General features: G+C 28.3%; 1 protein-coding gene across 2 annotated transcripts in view; it reads right to left on the bottom strand.

The window, feature by feature from the left end:
• Positions 1-11,244: 11,244 nt before the first annotated feature.
• LOC126898858 (uncharacterized) overlaps positions 11,245-20,776 on the bottom strand; it is a 14,037-nt gene continuing 4,505 nt past the window's right edge. Inside the window, exons 2-5 of one of the 2 annotated variants that reach the window (XM_050673264.1) lie at positions 19,010-19,046; positions 18,789-18,920; positions 18,612-18,715; positions 11,245-11,364 (exon numbers count right to left, since the gene is read on the bottom strand). In XM_050673264.1, the coding sequence (XP_050529221.1) occupies positions 11,281-11,364; positions 18,612-18,715; positions 18,789-18,920; positions 19,010-19,046 (357 nt within the window). In that variant the 3' untranslated portion in view covers positions 11,245-11,280. The remainder of the gene's footprint in view (positions 11,365-18,611; positions 18,716-18,788; positions 18,921-19,009; positions 19,047-20,776) is intronic. The other variant, XM_050673265.1, reaches the window with a different exon arrangement.

The raw sequence follows: 20,776 nt of genomic DNA, 5'->3' as shown, positions 1-20,776 counted from the left end.
AATTTTCATAAAATGTTTATTTTAATGTATATAATACATTTATGAGGTATCTCATAAACATTTCGAAGATCGATTTTTTTTAAAAAAAGTATATTAATTATATATATATATTATCGTGATAGTATAAAAAAATTATTTTTTTAGTTCATTATAGTACAAGAAAACATTTATTTTCCTATTAATTAAAACACGGCTTCAAAATTAATGGTAAAGCAAAATATACCATATTGTCACCGCTATACAAGAAATAACCAAATGAGATTTTTATAACTTATTTTAACAATAATAATTTAAAGTTAAAAAACTTATTAAGTCACTCCGAATGTGTCGATTTTTATGTGATTTAAATATTGAAAAATATCAAATTAATTTGTTTAAAAATGTATTCTTAAGTTTTTCAACTTATTTAAAAGTTCCGAAAAATACAAAATTAAAAAAAAAAAATTATTTAGCCACTTTTTACACTACGGCAACGATATATGTACAATAAATTAATTTTAATATAATAAATATGTAAATGTAATTCAAATTTTGTTTAAACTATATTGCAAATGTTTAATATAAATCATAATTAAATGAATGTTTGGATTGGAATATTATTGTTGTGTTATGCTTAAATAAAAAAAAAAACAGAAAAAATTATAATTTTAAGAAAAACTATTACTTACTCCCTTTGAATANTATTGCTGTTTTATGCTTAAATAAAAAAAAAAAACAGAAAAAATTATAATTTTAAGAAAAATTATTATCCCTTTGAATACACTCATACGACCACCTCGGCCACCATCACCTCGGCCACGTCCACCTTGGTCACTACCACCTCGGCCACCACCACCTCGGCTACGTCCACCTTGGCCACGTCCACCTCGGCCACCACCTAGGCCACCACCACCTCGGCTACCGTCATAAAAATGATTTATGATTACCATTTTACTGAAAAAAAAAAGTATATTAATTAAATATATATATGAATATTAATTCAACTTACTTACACACTGTTCCAATGCAACTGAGGGTAGCAATGTAGTTAAAACTAGTTTTCGACGATAGAATCACTAAATCCCTACTCAAAATGTTTGCTGCTTTTATCATCATTGATTGTAGGCTATAGTTATAGCTATTCTATATATATATATATAGCTATATAAAACTATACTACCGACTTAGTAAATGATGTATACGTCAAAAATAAAAAGATTATTTTATTGTATCAATAATGATAATTTAATGGTGCATTTTTAGAGCTAGCAAATTTGTCGTAACAACTTAGAAGCTGGGATATAAAGGATATGATTTATTAATATTTCGTAAAAATAGACCTAATACTTAAGAAAAAAACCGTATAAGACTTATATTAAGTAAAAAAGTAGTAGCTCCCCACACACGCAATAATATTGCTTAATATAATTCAATATGCATAGCTTTTGTTTAGTTACGTTAAGTTATTTAAGCAAAATTATTTTGTATTAAATCTTTAATAAGAAATATTGATGAGACCGTCTAGGTAGGTTTGCAAACTAAATTATCGCATAGCTGTTTCAATGATTTATTTAAAATCGACACATTGGAAATAATCAAAAAGAATTACTTATGTATTCACACATATATATTTATTTTTATGTAATAAATTAATAAGATCAGTAATACCCCTAAGAAAAAATAACTATATGGGATTTTTAGTAAAAGGAGACTTCGTACTTAAGTGATATTATTAGATTCTACATTTAAATTCTCAGTTTCGCACCAAAGCTAAAAAAATGTATAAAAATTCAGAAAGTTTCTTTTTTCAAAAATAATACGTATACGTCTTTTTTTATTAGGATGGCAGCATAGGAATCGAATGCAGAGGCTAAAGGGCTAAGAAATTATATTCTGGAGGGAGAAAAAAATTGACCACCGTACGCCAACAAACGGCAGTATAGCTATTTCAATTATTTTAAGTTTTGAACTGACAAAACTAAAAACATGGATACATCTCTAAAAATATTTTAAATAATACAACAGTCTATGAAAACTCTAACACATTCATAATTTAAACGGTTTCACAAAANCGTTCATAATTTAAACGGTTCCACAAAACTTATCGATCCCAGACATTACTTTTGTAATCATTAATGATACATTTACTTTATCATCAGTAGTGGTATCTTGGAGACTATGTGGCGTATACCTATTTACATACACTCATACGCATATATTATACATATACTTAAAACAAATGTGTTTATACATAAAGTGAACTCTCATAAATAAGCGAATATTTTACGGAAACACAAATGATCACTAGACAATAATGATAATATTAATTTTATAATAAAAATCTTCTCGGTTTCGCATCAATGTTAAAACTATAAATATAAATTATTAATAATGATTTATTGTGAATCATTAAAGTACTGAACTACAACAGCACACACAAGTTCAATAAAATTTTAGAAAATTAAATTATTTTTTAAGGGGATATTGTATAAATACTAAAGTATACTACAAAGTATAATTTATTTTTGGAAAATAATTTATTCCCATAAAAAAATATGATCAAAGTTAAAAACTATGAAAAAAAAGTGCCGTTTTTTAATTTNAATTAAAATCTATGAAAAAAAAAGTGCCGTTTTTTAATTTAATCATCACTTATTTAAATCTCAGATTTCAACAAAAATATTACAAAAGTTGAGTCTTTACCTTACTAGACATACACTACACTACATATAGGTAGTGATTAATCACTTATTAATCATTTTCCATTTAACATAAGCTCCTATGCAATAATGAAATGTCTATTTATATCAATATTTCCCTGTCAAAGTCATAAACATATACATAATATGCGTATTTAAGTATTTATTCATCGAATTAAACGTTGAAAACTATACTATTGAATAGACCACTTTCTACCGAAAATATTTTGGTAAAATTAGCTACTACTATCTACTGTTCTTTTCATAGAGGTCGATCAAAGTTATCATTTTTTCAATACTCGTGGCTTGTAATTTAAATTTTTCACCATGGTCGCTTTTACTGAGCCAATTATTTCGCGTTNGGTTTTATTGAGCCATTTATTTCGCGCTTATACATTTATGAATATATATTTTCTAGTTTTAATAACAATACAATTGAAGAAAAAAAGTAGCTCAAAGTTTTATACTTTAAACATTTTAAAAATAAAATTCATACGTCACTTCAAAAATGTATTCCATTTAAATAAATAAATCTTTTGACATATTATTCATCAAAATCGGTCCAGCGAGAGCTGAGATTGAGCGTTCACAGACACAAAAAAAAAACACATCATAGTAAAATTAATACCTTCTCAGTTTCGCATCGAAGCTAAAACTACCCCCTAACCCTCCTAGAACGATTCAAATTTAAAAATTGGCCGTGATCACCCAATGTAAAAGTTATTAGATTGTCATATTTAGAATATGGTTTTTGGCTAACNAATGTCATATTTGTAGGAGGCCATATAATATGGTATATTAAAAGAGGAACAGATAACTGTGAAAGGTGAACATATAAAAAAAATAAAACTAGTTGGTTCTTTAAAAACTCTTAAAAAAACATAATTGTATTTTCATAAAAAAATTAACATCAACGTCATAATAATAATTTCGTAATAGTAATATTAACATTGCATAATATATATATCATAACATAATAAAGATAAGGGTTGTATCCAGTGCCACCAACCAATGCCTACAACTCGTCCATCCTGACATAGGGTTGACCTCAACCCTTATAAATAACATAATTAAAAAAAAATATATCATAATTTAACATAGTGTCATAACATAATTATCATAAGGAACACTTTAGTTAGTACTCAGTCTTTTTTTTTTTTTTTTAATACAAATACAATAACAATTAAAATAAAACATAAACATAACAATAAATACATTATAACTTAAATTATTCTTGTGTTGAGTCAAGACTAGGTGACCACATTTTCATGTTATTTATGGCACTTACGCCCTCATAAGCTCTTTGAGTAAGCTGAAAACCTGGTATATCAGTCACCACAAATCTATCATTAGGCAATATTTTTTTAATAATATAAGGTCCTTTAAATTTTGGGATTAATTTTTTATTTATACCCGGCGTAGTATCATAATTATTTATTAAAACTAAATCTCCTATTATATAATTAGTTGGTATTTTATGCTTACTATCATAATATGTTTTATTTTGTTCTTGGATTTTAGAAATGTGATTAGAAGCCTCTTTTCTTACTTTTTCTAAATCTCTTTCTTCAAAAAAANCAACAAAACCAATAGATGGTCAGTATATAAAGAATGTATAAACATTTATAATATAACTAGTAATAGTGTAACTATCAATAGCTATAAAACTGATTGTGCTAGAATATTAGTACAAAACTCAGAATCGCATGAAAATGTTGAAACTACTATTGAAAATAATTTTCACTTAAATGATCCGGAATTTGCTAACTGTGTTCCTACTGATGATATCAGTTATGATAATGATGATGTAGACTTAGTAAACAGAAAATATAATGATGATAATAAATTTAACATAGTTGACATCAGAAAAAAAGAAACAAGTAGAAGGGTCAAAATGGGTATAACTGCAAAATCTATTAAAAAAAGACGCGATTACATGCATATTATGCGAAAAAATAAAGAGTTTCGAATTAGAGAACGAAATAATGAGAAAGTTGCTAAAAAAAGAGCACGATTAGATTTTAATATAACAAAGCTAGAAAATGCAGTTAATTTAAAAAATATGAGAAGAAGATTAATGGATAACGAGATTAAAGAAGCTAATAGAAAAACAGCTCGTTTAAGTATGATTAGGCGTTTGTATGATCCAGCTACAAAAAAAGCTAATATAGAAGCTGCTAAGGTTAGCATGAAGAAGCGTTTGAATGACCCAGCTATAAAAAAAGCTAATATAGAAGCTGCTAAGGTTAGCATGAAGAAACGATTGAATGACCCAGCTATAAAAAAAGCTAATATAGAAGCAGCTAAGGTTAGCTTGAAGAAACGTTTGAATGACCCAGCTATAAAAAAAGCTTATATAGAAGCTGCTAAGGTTAGCATGAAGAAACGTTTGAATGACCCAGCTATAAAAAAAGCTAATATAGAAGCTGCTAAAATTAATATGAAAAATAAATTAGAAAATCCTGATATGAGAAGGGCCTATCAAAGAGCAAATCAAATTCGAATGCTTAAAAGAAGAGCTTCTTCAAATAGCAGCATAGGGTCAAGTCGTAGAAAACGTTTTTATCGTGTATCTTCATATAGGTTGCATGAAAAGGAAAAATTAAATACGAAACGACAAAAGTGGGAAACTTTACTGTCAGAATATAATTTAAAAAAAACGCAATGTTTGTCTGAAACTTGTGTTTCTTGTAACCGTTTAAGATTACCAAGTAGCATAATCAAAACTCCAAAAAAATTATTAAGACAACTTAGTATTAACATTGATTACAATGATAGCGAAAGTGTACTAGTATGCACAAGTTGTTATGGTCATTTAAAAAAATTAAAAATTCCACCATTGTATGTTGGAAATGGTTTTCAATTAAATCATATTCCGCAATCAGTTAAAGAGCTTAACCAAATAGAAAGACAAATGGTATCACTGCGATTACCGTTTATGAAAGTATTCAAATGTCTTCGAGGAGAAGGTCAATTGAAAATTCAAGGCAGCGTAGTAAACGTACCAATTGACTTGACAAAAACAACCAATATTCTACCACGAANCATACCAATTGACTTAACAAAAACAACCAATATTCTACCACGAAAAGCAGAAAATTTGGCTACTATTAAAATTATGAAAGTCAAATTAAAAAGAAAATCTTGTTTTAAGCAACATTATTTATACCAAAATGTTCGCCCTATGTTAGTTGTGAGGGCTTTGATGGATCTTAGAGACCAACCATTGTACAAAGGTGTAGAAATTGACGAAGAATGGTATAGCCATGTAACAAATTATATTCAAACAATGACAGAGGAGATAGACTTATTAGTTAGTGAAGAGTCCGATAAGAGTGACAATGATGAACTAGTCAACCCAGGAACTATAGACACTATGGTTGAAAATGGTGACTATGTGTCTTTTGCTCCGGGTGAAGGTATGAGACCCTTATCCATCTTAATTGATGACCATGCCGAAGAAAAGGCGTTTCCTAATTTGTTTGGTGGCCATCCTAGAAAACTTAAAGATCCATTAAAAAATTACTCCAAGGTAATTAGATCAGAACTTTTGAATATAGATAGGCGTTTTGCAGCAGATACGCCAAATNATTTAATAATTTAAAATAATTTAATAAGTTTAATTTCTTATGTCTTTTGACCTCTGTACTTGTCTTCATGGTAAAAATGACTACCGTATGCAAAAATATGCAATTTTTGTGAAAAAATTCTTGATATTATATTTACATTTTTTAACATTATGTTGCTATAACTTTTTAGAAAATGCATGAATCAATTTTAGTCTTTAATGATAAATTCTTTATATATACCTCTTTCATTCGACATACATTTTTTTTAAATCGGACCATTATTTCCCTATATACAGGGGGAAGGGTCAAACCTTTTAAAATGCGTATAGAAAGTAGAATTTTTTCAACTTAACTTTTGAAAATGTTCCGGAAAGACTGACACTTTTATATATATCTTAAATTAAAGCTTATGTAATATACTTTAATTTGNACCTTAAATTAAAGATTATGTAATATACTTTAATTTGAAAAAAGAAATTTGATCTCTGTCCTCATGGTAAAAATGACTACCATATTCAAAAATATGCTGTTTTATGTTAAAATTCTGGGTTTTGTATTTTATTTTATTTCAAAATACATGACCAAGGGGAGTACACTGATTTGGATAAGTATTATATAAATAAAATTGATATAGCATAGGAAGTTAAACTTATTTAAATTTTTTTGGCTTTTTTGAAGTCGAGAAAAATAACTTTGAAATTTGAACTAGCTTAAATAGCTATTTTTTTCAACGAAGCGCTTGGGATTCAAGGTTCCAACCCGTCTATGACATGAAATGTTTTGAATTTTTTTCTTAATTCTTTTTAGAATACATTTTCAATTCGTTTGATTTTTATATCATTTAAATTCAATATCTTTAATAAAGATCAAGAATCCCATCACTATAGTCGCCCCTTGCGAGAAGAAATTTCTTATATTTTTCATGGTTTTCCCTGTAATTAATTTTTAATATGTTTATAAATAAAAAAATTTTAATTAATACTTTAGTATTTACCAAAAATGGTATTATTCATCAACTTGAAAAATGCTATTTCAAAATCATCTTTTTCCACGCTGTTGAAACTCTAATACACTTAAAAAGTATTTATGTATTTATATCATTGCACGTTGAGAGGACGGTGTGGCCGAGTCGGTAGCGTGGCAGTGCTTGGTGCGCACTGCCTCTGGTTTGAAACTCGGTGCTTGTCAGCTTGCACTATCCCACCATGTTCCACCATTAATAGTATGTCGTAGTCGTTCAAGAGTACTTCAATATATAATAGAAGCTAAAACTGAGCACGGTGTGAATCGGCGTAGATGACGAACGGTAACATGAGACCCGCGCGTCAAATTCGACCTTAATACTCTCTGCCGACATAAAAAATAATATAGGCTTGTTCTTGTCGCATATCAACTTGTGTTGCTCAAACACCAAACACGAAAAAAGTATAGTGTCTGGCATGACAATGTGGAAACAAATATACCGTCAAGTTGGTTCAAATGTCAGAAATACAAACTATAAAAGTTGGTGGCCTCAAAATATACAAAATATGCTGTGTTAGAAGAAACGATGAGGCTCAAAAAAATCCTCAGCACAGTGGCAATGTGGTATAGTTGGGTTGTTATGGTCTGTTGAGCAGTGCATAATTGATTATAGGTGTAGCGTCAATCGTAGATAAGATAAGAGAAAACAGACTTAGATGATTTGGTCATGTTCTGAAGAGAGAAGAATCGGAAGCTGTAAGAACAGTTAAAGAAATTAATGTTGAAGGAAGAAGAAGTAGAGGAAGACCAAAAAAGGGATGGAAAGGTGCAATTGAATGCGATATAAGGACGGCTAATTTGGAAGATTGTGTCAAGTGGAAGTTTAGGATAGGGGTGGCCGACCTCAAGTGCTTGGGATTAAGCAAAGGAAAAAGAAGAAGTAGAAAAAAGTGCGAGGAAAATCAACTCTGTAAAATCGTACCAGTATTCCTCGTTAAAATATTTTTGATTAAGATGTATATTATTAAATATACACGCTAAAATAGCCCACTTGAAACAGGACTGATCGATATTCTGTAGGTTGATGATCGCTTTTCTATGATCAGTACGCGTCTTCCTCAACGAGCATAACCTCAAAATCTTCATCGTTTACACAACCTATGTTAGTATCGGATAGGAATACCCTAACCTATGTTATGAAGGCACGGTTCTCGGGCAGTGCTTTCGATCGCGGTATATGGTATAAGTCCTCATATTTGAGATTTTACTTGATCGGATGGTTACCGATTATTTCAGCGATTCTAGCAACTAGCTCAGTTTTATCGGTTTATGAATAAATAATAACAATTAGTTTCGGCTTTTAGTCATGTTTAGATTACTGTATAAATAATTAAAACACAAAAAAGAATTAAACAAATGAAACACAAAAAATAAACGTAATAAAAAATAATTGTTAAGTAAAAATTGACACAATACAATCGGTATTGGTTTTATTTTATTATTTTTAAATTTAAGATATATAAAAGTGTATTAAAATAATAAAAGTTAATAATTGTAAAAATCTACATACCTAGTACAGAAGACGTATAAGTTTGCTGGTTCATGATTTTATTGTCGCGTGTAAAATATTAAAATAATAATTTCTTAAAAATACAATTGTCCGCTAACGTCAATTTAACATATATGTGACAGGATACAGATCGTTGAACCGGTTATACAATAAAGAAAAAATTGCATTTGCGTGAAATACTCGTTTTTATCATAAAATGCATACGACAGTGATCATTATTTTACGGTGATAGTTTTGATATTAAAAATAGAGTACCTAATGGGTCTAGTAGCCGATTCTAAAATTCGTTGGAGGATGGATGGGTGAGGCGAAAGCGGTTGTCTAACAATATAAGCGATATAGTAATGTAATCAATGGTCGGTTGAATAAGCTTTTGTGTGTGAGGGTGTGGCACATCTAACACGCGGACTCGACGCATATATACACGTTCAAAGGTTAACGCGTACCTACCATAGAAAGTTATGACAGCTATGACTTCGATGAACAAATTACAGACAGTATCTGGACATCGCAAAAATAAACAACTCAGATGACTATCGGCTTAAAGAAAACTCACAAGAGCGTGGAGTTGCAAAGATAAACGTCTAAACGAACAAAACGCATAATCATCAATACACTGTCGGCGGCGGTCTAATCACGGTATCAAAAGCGAGAAATGCACGATGATTACTGAATGTCATATTAATAAATAGACGGCTGATATTAGGAGACACATGAGTGAACACTCGCTTAAAGCAGTGTGCGATGTCAAGTTTATAAAAAAATCTTGTTTTGTTTTTAGCTCAGCACACATTTAACAAATAGATAATAGGTAAAAATTGGTTATTAAATAAGGACTTTTTATACGAAATGTCTTTAAACATGACAACCAGTTATAAACATAGGATTATAACATAAATTACTATAAACATGCTATAATTTATGAAGGATTTCGCAAAATATAACATGAGTATTAATAACAACTCATTGTTAATTTTTATGATTATTAAATAATTAGATTATTATTAAATAAAAAATTGTAAATGGTTATCGCTTAAGAATTCAAGTTAACACAGTTTAAATAATTAAGAAGTATAGAGGATAGTACTAATATTTTTGAGGTTAATACACGCTGTTTCAAAAGTCTTCATCCGATTACGAACTGATATAGTTCGGTAACGATTAATCGCAGGTTAATGACCAATGTATTAATGGAAAGATTAGATAACCAAATTTATTTTAAGTTATCTAGTAGATAAATTTGGCACCGTAATGGTTAGTGAACTAGGAACCGTTAGTTTGTTTCGTTACGGCGACTCTGCAACAGAAAGCGTTTTGCGTCCTACGTTTCAATAAGTGCGGGTCGGTAATAAACGTTCAACGTGATTTTCGAAGAATTTATGGAACTGAAGCTCCACTGCTCAAAGCATTCGACGTTGGCACCAAACGTTCCAAGAAAGTGGTAATGTGTGTGTACAGAAACGCTCAGGTCGACCTCGTACCTCTGATGAAAACATCGAGTGTGTTCGACGAAGTTTCGTTCGAAGTCCACAGAAGTCTACACCACGTCGTGCAGACCTAGAGCTAGGTCCCCCACATTCGACCGTTTGGCGAGTTCTACGACGTCGTTTGACATTAAAAGCATACTGAATACAACTGTTACAGACAGGACCTCTTACCGGATAACAAACAAAAAAGGATTGATTTTTGAAATTTTATATACGAAAAACAAGAAGAAAATGAGTCATTTGTCTCACGCATTGTTTTTTCGGACGAAGCCACATTTCATCTGAGTGGAAAAGTCAACCGCTATAATGTCAGGATTTGGGCTTTAGAGCAACCACATGCAACTGTTGAGCATCAAAGAGATTCACAAAAAATCAATGTCTTTTGCGGAATATCCAGGAAAAAAGTTTACGGTCCATTTTTTTTTTTAAGAAAACACAGTAATGCGTAACACATATCTAAACATGTAGCAAACATGGTTGTTCCAAAGTTACAAGCAAATAGTGATGAGTTTGTTTTTCAACAAGATGGAGCACCGCCGCAATGGAAGTTAGAAGTTCGCCGGTATTTGAACGGTGAACTCCCTCAACGGGGGATTGGGCGTAAAGGAAACAATTTGGCGATTCATCCCTTTAATATAAATATAAATTTTTGAAATTGGATGAAGATTTTTGATACATTTAGTATATAAAAAAATTGTAAAATATTTGTAGAAAAAATGTTTTATTTCATTTCATATTTTTGAACGAATTGTATTTATTTCTTTATAAATAAATATAGGTAAATTAATCGTTATTCAAACATAAAAATTGAAGTTTAGTTTTACTTTAATAATTAAACTGTAACACAATATTATTAAATTCTTTTAACATGCAACTTAATGGCTCATTAAAGCTTTATAACTTCAAGTTAAATGATACATAAAAAATATATTCTATAACTACACTTAAATAATTATACGTATATACGTTATATTTAACTAGATAACACATTATAAAGTTTAAAATATTTTTGACTATCTAGTGATAGGTTGTTCTTTCAGTTTTCTTATTGTATCCATTAGTTTATCTATACTTTCTGATTTCGGCTTATCAAAACCCTAAACATTAGTATAAAATATTATAATAAAAATATTCATTATTTCATATTTCACATTGAATATGCTAGGATGAATGATTGCTTATTAGTAGAATACTGCATATTATGATAGGTTATAAAAATATTACTTTTAAATTGTAACGTGACAAAAAGTACTTATTTATTTTGGTATATTTGTATATACATAAATATATGTATCCTAAATTATATTAGTTGAGCCGAATGAGTGCTGCGGCAGCCTTTATCATTCAAATAATCACGATAAGGTGTTGCAATTTGTTTGTGCGCGTGCGAGATAGTCAGATTGGTACTATTTCGGATCAGTTCATGAATGGTATTTGTGACCTACATTGTCACCTTATGATATATTTTGATTCGAATTATTCGTAATAATTTCCGGCACTGGGTAGTAAAATTTGCTGTCCCTACTCTAAAGGATAGCCGGGTGTTGCTTAGGACCACTGGGCCAAACGTCAGACGGTCTTTTAGAAATTAGCCATTGTCAGAACTGGTTGTAGGTTAATTTTCGTCCGTAGCGGTAAAATTTGTTGTATGCTTTGCAACTTATTGTTTGTTTTTATACAGGGTGGCCCGCCACTCACTGACAACTTAAATAACTTTTGATCCAGTTAATATTTTTAGCTGATTTTTTTTTTAAATAATAGTTATACGTTAGGTCTATAGCTATATCTCAATAATTAATTTTTTTACATTTTATTAAAAATATTAATTATTTTTAAATTTTAAATAAAATGTAAAAAAAAAATCTAAGATAGCTATTTTGTAGAGTAGAATTTAAGAAAAATTTTAGTAAAAAAATATCTTATTAATATTCAGTAGTAAATATTCTGTAGCGTTTTGAAGTTTGTGAAAATTTGAATTTTCATGTATTATTTTACGGTATTAAACATTGAAATACGTATTGAGAAAAGGACAGAAGAAAACGCTATCTTTTCAATATACTTTTGAATGAGAGTGATAAGTAATAATTGCCTTATCTAATTTCTTATCATGGTATTAATGCCAAGTTTGTAATGTATACACATTATCATCATATGTATACACAGTAATCATGAAAAGATAGCGTTTTCTTCTGTCCTTTTCTCAATACGTATTTCAATGTTTAATACCGTAAAATAATACATGAAATTTCAAATTTTCACAAACTTCAAAACGCTACAGAATATTTACTATTGAATATTAATAAGATATTTTTTTACTAAAATTTTTCTTAAATTCTACTCTACAAAATAGCTATCTTAGATTTTTTTTTTACATTTTATTTAAAATTTAAAAATAATTAATATTTTTAATAAAATGTAAAAAAATTAATTATTGAGATATAGCTATAGACCTAACGTATAACTATTATTTAAAAAAAAAATCAGCTAAAAATATTAACTGGATCAAAAGTTATTTAAGTTGTCAGTGAGTGGTGGCCCACCCTGTATATATTTTTACGTGATGTCCGTTATTAATTAAAATGTAATTTTTTGTATTTTGGCGTCGGCTGAACCTACCTCCAGTATTGAGCCCTTCAAGGCTGGTAATGTATTGTTTTGTTTTTGTTAGTGCGCCGTGTCATAAGCACGTGTATCAAATTTTTATTAATTTTTTTTGTAGGTGTCCCCATCTTTTTTAGGGCCCTCAACATGGCAGGCGTGTTACAATACCACCTGTCATGTTATATACAGGATGATTCGTTAAGGATAAGAAACTCATTTTCTCGGTAACCATTGAAGATATTAAATTTTTGGTAAGGAAAATATTGTTTAATTCAAAAAACTCTACAATAATATGTAGTAAAAACATCCATTTTTTGCACATTTTGTCATCCCTTCAATGTTAAAAAACATGAACTTGAATTTTCTTAAATGGGAACCCCCATTTAGAATTTGTTAATATAATTTAAAATATAAATTCAATTAACTTTGCTCTTATAATGTTTTTATTCCGATCAACCGTTCGTCTGTTACAACTTGTTAAAGTTAAATAATTTTGGACTAAATTTCTATTATAATTTTACATACAGGAGTCACTCAATTTCTATGGTATAACATAAACACAGAGAACAATTAAACGAAATGTTTAAGCAAATCTGAACGTATAATGTATAGGGATTTGGGTTAAATTTGTAATGTAATATAGTCTATTATCTTTAAAGTTGAAAGTAAAACATTTTTAGCTTCGATGCGAAGCTGAGAAGGTATTAATTTTACTATGATGCGTTTTTTTTTATGTCTGTTGCCACTTTTTCTCAGCTCTCACTGGACCGATTTCTTTCAAAAGTACGTCAAAAGATCACAAATCGTATCTAGTTGGAGACATTACCCTCAAAAATTGAAAAAAATTCCCTCGTTCCCTGAAAATGGGGAAAAATCCAAAAAAATTACAAATTTAAAAATCGGTATATTTTGTAATTTTTTTTCACTTTTTTTTCTTAAAACTTCCATAACTTTTTGAAAAATCAACAAATCAACATAATTTTTTTTATACTAAAACCATAGATATTTACCTTTCATTTGATATCATTTTTTGAAAATCTATCACTTAACCTGCTCATTGGGGGGGATTTAAAATAGCAAATTTTTTATAAAAATTAACTTTTTCAACTTAATTTTTGAAAATGTTCCAGAAATACTGCGTCCTTTAAACATATATCAAATTAAAGTTTATTTTATGTGCTATTAAATGAAAAAAAAAAATTTGTCCCGACACTTTATCTTTTACATTTAAACTACTGCCGTAGTTAAAAAAACACTATTCTTTGTTAAAATTTTCGATTTTCGATTTTAAATTTTCAACTTAAAAATGCTATATCCTTTTGAAAAATGTATATATCAGCATAATTTTTTTTTTTCTAAATACATTATAAGTACCTCTCTCATTTTACATACTATTTATTAAAATTGGACAATTTCCCCATATATAGAGGGCGTTCAAAACTTGAAAAATTGTATAAAAAATAGAACTTTTAAAACGGTCTTTATACTAAATCTTTTTTTACAGAGAAAGCTAAAAATAAAAAAAATGTAACTTTTTTTGAAATAATGATTATGAAGAAATAAACTTATCACAACAAATTAGTTTTAATTCCTCGAATTTTCAAGTAATTAATGAAAATTTTGAAACAAGTTCTAATTTTAATTCTTATGTTGAAACAAAAAACGTTTTTGTAAAAATAACTGATAGCAAAAACATAAATATTAATAACTGTAAAACAAATTTTATTGAAAAGCGTAGTGAAAAAAATATGACAAGCACATTAAAAACTTTGATGATTAACCTGAATGTTTTGATAGAAGTTTCTATGTGTGCCAATTTTATAATATGACAAAGCAGAAGAAGTAAACGGTTGGACTGATGATAAGGTAATATTTTTATTCATTTTTTTAAAGGTACCTTTAAGTGGGGATCCGTGTATCAAGAATTGACTAGGGACCACGTCAAGTTAAAACTTTCTGCCTTGACTTTCTTTGTTGACGAATTCCAACTTCAGCTTTAGACGAGGGTGATCTAATTTAACTTGTGATAGTGATACTTCTATCTAATTTGATTTACTTGACGAAGTATTTATCACTCTTAATACCAACACAAAAGGAAAATACATTTGTAATATATAGGGCTATGTTTTATATATAGTATAAAACTAAAAATGTGTAATTAATATGACCAAAATATATGATTAAAAATTTTAAATATGCTACATAAAAATGTAAAATATGTAAACATACTTAACTAAAATATATTTTTAATATTTAAACAACTTTTTTTTAAATACACAATAATAAACATTAAAATAATTTAATTAATCATTTCAAAATAAAACGATGGAAACATCGATTTGGTCTAAAGAATGACTGAAAGAACGGTACTCATCACAACATATTATCGGTGTATATTTCATTACTAAATGTTTCTTATAATTTTAATATCCTTCAATCCCGGATTTTTGTTTAAAACTGCGTTAATTTTATTCATTAATAATTCGGCTATTAAACTCTTCAATCTCAAAAATTAATGAATCGATCATTTTTGAACTTTTGCATAATGGAACTTTTGGTATTTTCTAGCTTTGATGTTGATTTGCCCAAAAAACTATAATGAGAAATAATGTATGATAAATCAGATTTTGTATTAATTAATGAAAAATTTCTTTTTCCTTTGAAATTGAAGCTTCATGTTCAGAATCCGCAAAAATACTAGGGTGGCTCTTATTTTATGAACATTCATTCTTTGGTTATCATATTTGTTCTCGCTCTTGAAACCACGAGAAGGCTGTCGCGGACTGTATATTGCTGATTATGCCATCTTTTTCGTTACGACAATCAACCCAACTGTTGCGTACTTTCCGATTTAATAACGTACTCTATGCGTATTGCAATTCCTTTTTTTTGTCGTGTGTGTCTACGCTTACTATACCATTCAGATACGCGTAATCTAGATTTATGTTGTTTTATGATTAGAGCAGATAATTTACTCATTAAATTAGACAACCCACATAAAATATAAATAGATAAATAATTACTAAATCGTAGTACTGTCATGAAAAAGTATTTTTTATCTGTTTACGAAGAAACGCTACAAAAAAATTCGTGATTGTATTGATAACTGAATGCTAAATATGATTATAATATTTACATTTCAATAAAAAGTATCTCCTGGACACACTTTTAAAAATATTTTCCTGTGCTTTTTTATTACTTAAATTTAACATTTTTTTTTTAGTCAAAAAAAGTTAAAATGATTTATTTATATAAAACTGGTACAAAAATTAACAATATATAAATAAATTTCAAATATAAAATGAATATTCATACTCCAATATCGCAAAGGTCAAACGGAACTGGAAAGTGTTAGTTAATTTGACAGCATTTACAACAGCATCATAACAAACATTAATAGTTAGAAATTTATAATTGAAAAATAATAATTTGTCATAAAAACTTTTTTTTTTTACGAATGGTGATATTGATTTGAAACAAGTTTTGATTTTTTACATTTCTGAGAATTACACGTCTTGAATACAAAGTGCACTTTTAGTTTTATCTTATCTGTGTTATAACTAAATAATCAATTTTGATTATGTGAATTTTCATTCTTTTTTTTATATACTAAGAGGAAAAGAATTTTAAAATTGTGAAACAAAAAGCAAAAAATTAAAAAATATATATTAGTGACGAAATTTGTAAAATAAAATATATTTTCTTATAAATCACGTGAAACAAATGTATCACTTGCCACCATTTATATAGTGTTCAGTAAATAAGGAAACAGTTTAATTGTTACAAACAAAAAGAACAATAGAAACCCTTTTCTTACTTACTGAACACCCTAAATAAAAATAAATGAATACCAATATTTTTAATGTGTTGGAATATTTTTATCACCAAAAGTGTTTGACCGAAAATAAGATGTATAATATTTCCTCTAAGTCCCAGCGATTAGCAATCTTATGTAAAACAGTAGATTAGAAAAATAGATTATAAACGCACGTAGAAAAATACCACTACGGTGATTCATAGAGAAGAGATCGTCAATCTTTTTATACACTAGGACAAGACACGCTGACGACAACGATCACGATTTAGGAGAGGGTATTGGCCTAAAAATGTATAGAATATAAAAAAAATAAAAGTATGGAACAATATTAAAATCGTACAGGTATTGACAGTGGTATGTGTCATATTGGGAACGATTATTAAATTGATAAAGCATATGTGTGTATAGCGTTCATCTTGACAGCAATAGTACAGTTTTCTGATTACACAGCAGGATATAACGTACGCGCGTTCATTAGTAAAGCAAAAAAATTAAATTTATTTGTACCATAAGAAATAATAATATATATAAAGGTTCACATTTTGTCACGTTACAACATAACCGACCTTTCGTGGTTCGTGAAAAATATTACGGTAGAGGGACCAAATGTTGAGCAGTTAGAAGGTTGTATAATAAAAATGTTTTCTGTTTTAAAAAATAAGAATTTTTTTATTTTTATTATATTCTTCATTAAAATTAAATTACAGTACGGAATGTTTATACATCTGGGTTAGGGAAAGTGTACTCTGTGGCATCAATGAAAATGAAGCAGTAGGACCAGATGAAGTGCCAGTAGAAGTATGAAAAATATTAGGCAGTGTTGGCATTAGGTGGATGAAAAATGTTTTAAATAAAAACTTATTAGAAGGAAAAATCCCAAATAAATGGAGGAATAGTATTGTTCTGCCAATATTTAAAGGTAAAGGAAATATATAGGACTCTGGAAATTATAGAGGTATAAAGCTTAAGAATCATAGTATGAAAATTTGTGAAAAGGTAATAGATAAGATAATAAGAAATGAGACATCGGTAACTAAAAACCAGTTTGGATTTATGCCTGGTAAATCAACAATGAGACAAACAAAACAAATTTTGTGTGAGGCAACTAATAGAAAAGTTTAGGGAAAAGAAGAAAACGCTGTGTATGGTATTTATAAATTTGGAGAAAGGCATTAATGAGAAAAAGAGTGACGAAAAGGTACATTATTATAATAGAAGCTATGTATGAAGGCACTTGTAGTATAGTAAAAAGCGTAGGAGGAATAACAGAATATTTTAAGGTAAAAGTAGAAGTGCACCAAGGTTGTAAATGGTTCAGAGTGTTGGGCAGTTGACAAGAAAGTAGAGCAGAGAATGTATGTAGCAGAGATGAGAATGCTTAGATGAATGAGTGGAGTGACTAGAGAAGATAGAATAAGGAACGAACATATAAGGAGTATAGGTGTAGCGTCAATCGTAGATTAGATGAGAGGAAATATACTTAGATGGTTTAGTCAAGTTATGATGAAAAATGTATTGGAAGCTGTAAGTACATTTATAGAAATGATTATTGAAAGAAGAAGAGGTAGAGGAAGACCAAAAAAGAGATGGAGAGGTGTAATTGAATGCGATTTGAGGACGGCTGATGTGGGAGATTGTGTTAAGTCGAAGTTTAGAATAAGGGTCGCCGACCTCAAGTTATCGGGATTAAAGCGAGGAAAAAGAAGTAGTGTAAGCGTAAGTATATACACACTGACCCTATCCCTATTTACGGCGTAAAAAAATTAAACATTATCGGACTAACATAAATTAAGAAAATGGTTTTTCAACATATTTCACTATAATTTTTATATCTGATCGTTGCACCAAGCCCCTCACTTGATATAAGATAAACTTCATAGAATTATATTGTATAAAATTTTTAATATTATAACTTTAATAAACTACCTTAATTTTAATATCAACTAATCCTTCATCAGCTGAACATATATTTTGTTGATACTGAATTATCTTCTCAATAATTTTTAATATATTGTCACTTAAACGATTATCTAAAATCAATTCACGAATTAAGCATCAAATTTTATTACTTTTTATTTATTTATAAGGTTATAATGAATTTACATGATATATTTAAATGTGTAATTTTGAAATTCCCTACACAGTACAAATTATTTTCAGTTTTTATCAATTTTCCATTTAAATATGGATGCGTCTGTTTTATAAACATGTTTTGAGTCGTGATTTTTATACTTTCTATTTTTGTAAAAAATTACACGTCATTATTTTATGTATAGCACATACATTTATCAAATCGTTTTTTACAGACATATTAGAAAATTTACCTTGTTCATCAATACGTGTAATGTTTATTAAATTCATCTGTGAAAAAAATTATTTTTTTATTAAATATCTTGTTAGATATTATTATTTGATCTTGTAATTTATAGAATATTTTCATAACTACTCATTTTTTGTTTTGTTTTCAAAGGATACTTTATACATAATTATGTATAAAATAACCAAGGTTCCAATAAAATAGAATATATGAAATTCACATAGCTCTCGTAAAACTATTAGAAAGTAAATATATGAAAAATGATAACAGAATTAATTTTATGATTATGTACAATTAAAATAAACAGGAAATAATCATAAAAATTCATCAGAAAACTTAGTAAACCAATGTTAAAATTATTATTCAAATTCGTAACTTTGAGCTTGACATGACTGATATTTATCACGTTGAGGATATCATTATCTTTTTACTGTAATGGTAAATACAGTTATGTACTGGTGATTGAGAATTGAAAACTAACTCGTCATCTGTATCGTTATATACTCTTACATGATTGGTATCATGTTAGCATTACGCTAACATTATCGTTTTTTCGGTTCTGTGAAATATTTATTGAACTTGAAATAGTGAAACAAAGACAAAAATATTTGTCTAGTTATATCCTATAATAATTATATTGTTTAATAGCAAATTTCACTCAAATTTTTGATATAAAAAACATAATTTTCGGTAAAAAAAAAAAAGATATAATATATATAAAAATTAAACAAATCATTTTTTTATAACAAAATCTTTTAAAATAATAACAATTTTAAAAATTATAACTCATCGTTCGAATTTTCATTCACGGACAATTAGGAGTAGTATGTTCTTTACATATATACACACCACATAACGAACAACTGACCTATAAAATATTATATAAAAAAACCCAGCACGGGGGGTCGCGGCACAGTGGTGACAGCATAGTTGGATCAAGTATAATGATATTTAGCAGTGATTAAATCACTATAAAAAAAAACGCTTCGATGCAAATCTTTAGATAGTGTTTAATTTTAAAAAATTGGTGGATTATTTCAAAAGCTACATGATACCCTATTTCCTTATTTATTTCCTGATTACAAGTTTTATGATTTATAAGTGTAATATACAATAAATGTAATAAAAGGAAATGGTGTTATTTTATAANATGTATAATACATAATTATATAAAAGGAAATGGTGTTATTTTATAAAAAAAAAACCCAGCACAGTGGGGTCGCGGCATAGTGGGGATGTTGCATAGTTGGGTCCAGTATAGATTTAATCTGACAGTGATTAAAATCACTATCATAAGAAACGCTTCGATGCAAATCAGTAGATAGTGTTTAATTCTAAGAAATTGGTGGATAATTACAAAAGCTACATTATCTGCTAGTTTCTTATTAATACCCTGATTAAGATAAAGTATGTCGAATGAAAAAGGGATTATTAAAAAATATTATTTCTCATAAAAAAATTGTGTTGATTCGTACACTTTTCAATGAGTTATAGCATTATAAAGTTAAAAATGTAACCAACCCAACCCAACATCAACTCCTATTTCCTTAATTATATCCAGATTAGTAATTATTTTAATTATATATTATATAATTTTTATAATTAATTATTTTCAAATTATTATTGATTTTTAATATGTTAAAAGTAATCATTTTGAACCTACTTCTTTTTGTTCTTTAAAGTGAAAGTTTTAATAAAAAAAAAATGAATTTATTACCATAACTTTTAACTCAACTTGCAAGTTTGAAATAAATATTATTAAATAGAAAAAAAT

This window comes from Daktulosphaira vitifoliae, unplaced genomic scaffold, assembly GCF_025091365.1.
Source record: "Daktulosphaira vitifoliae isolate Bord-2020 unplaced genomic scaffold, ASM2509136v1 Scaffold_2, whole genome shotgun sequence".
NCBI classification, from domain to species: domain Eukaryota; kingdom Metazoa; phylum Arthropoda; class Insecta; order Hemiptera; family Phylloxeridae; genus Daktulosphaira; species Daktulosphaira vitifoliae.
This window is presented reverse-complemented; position numbering and strand designations above follow the sequence as displayed.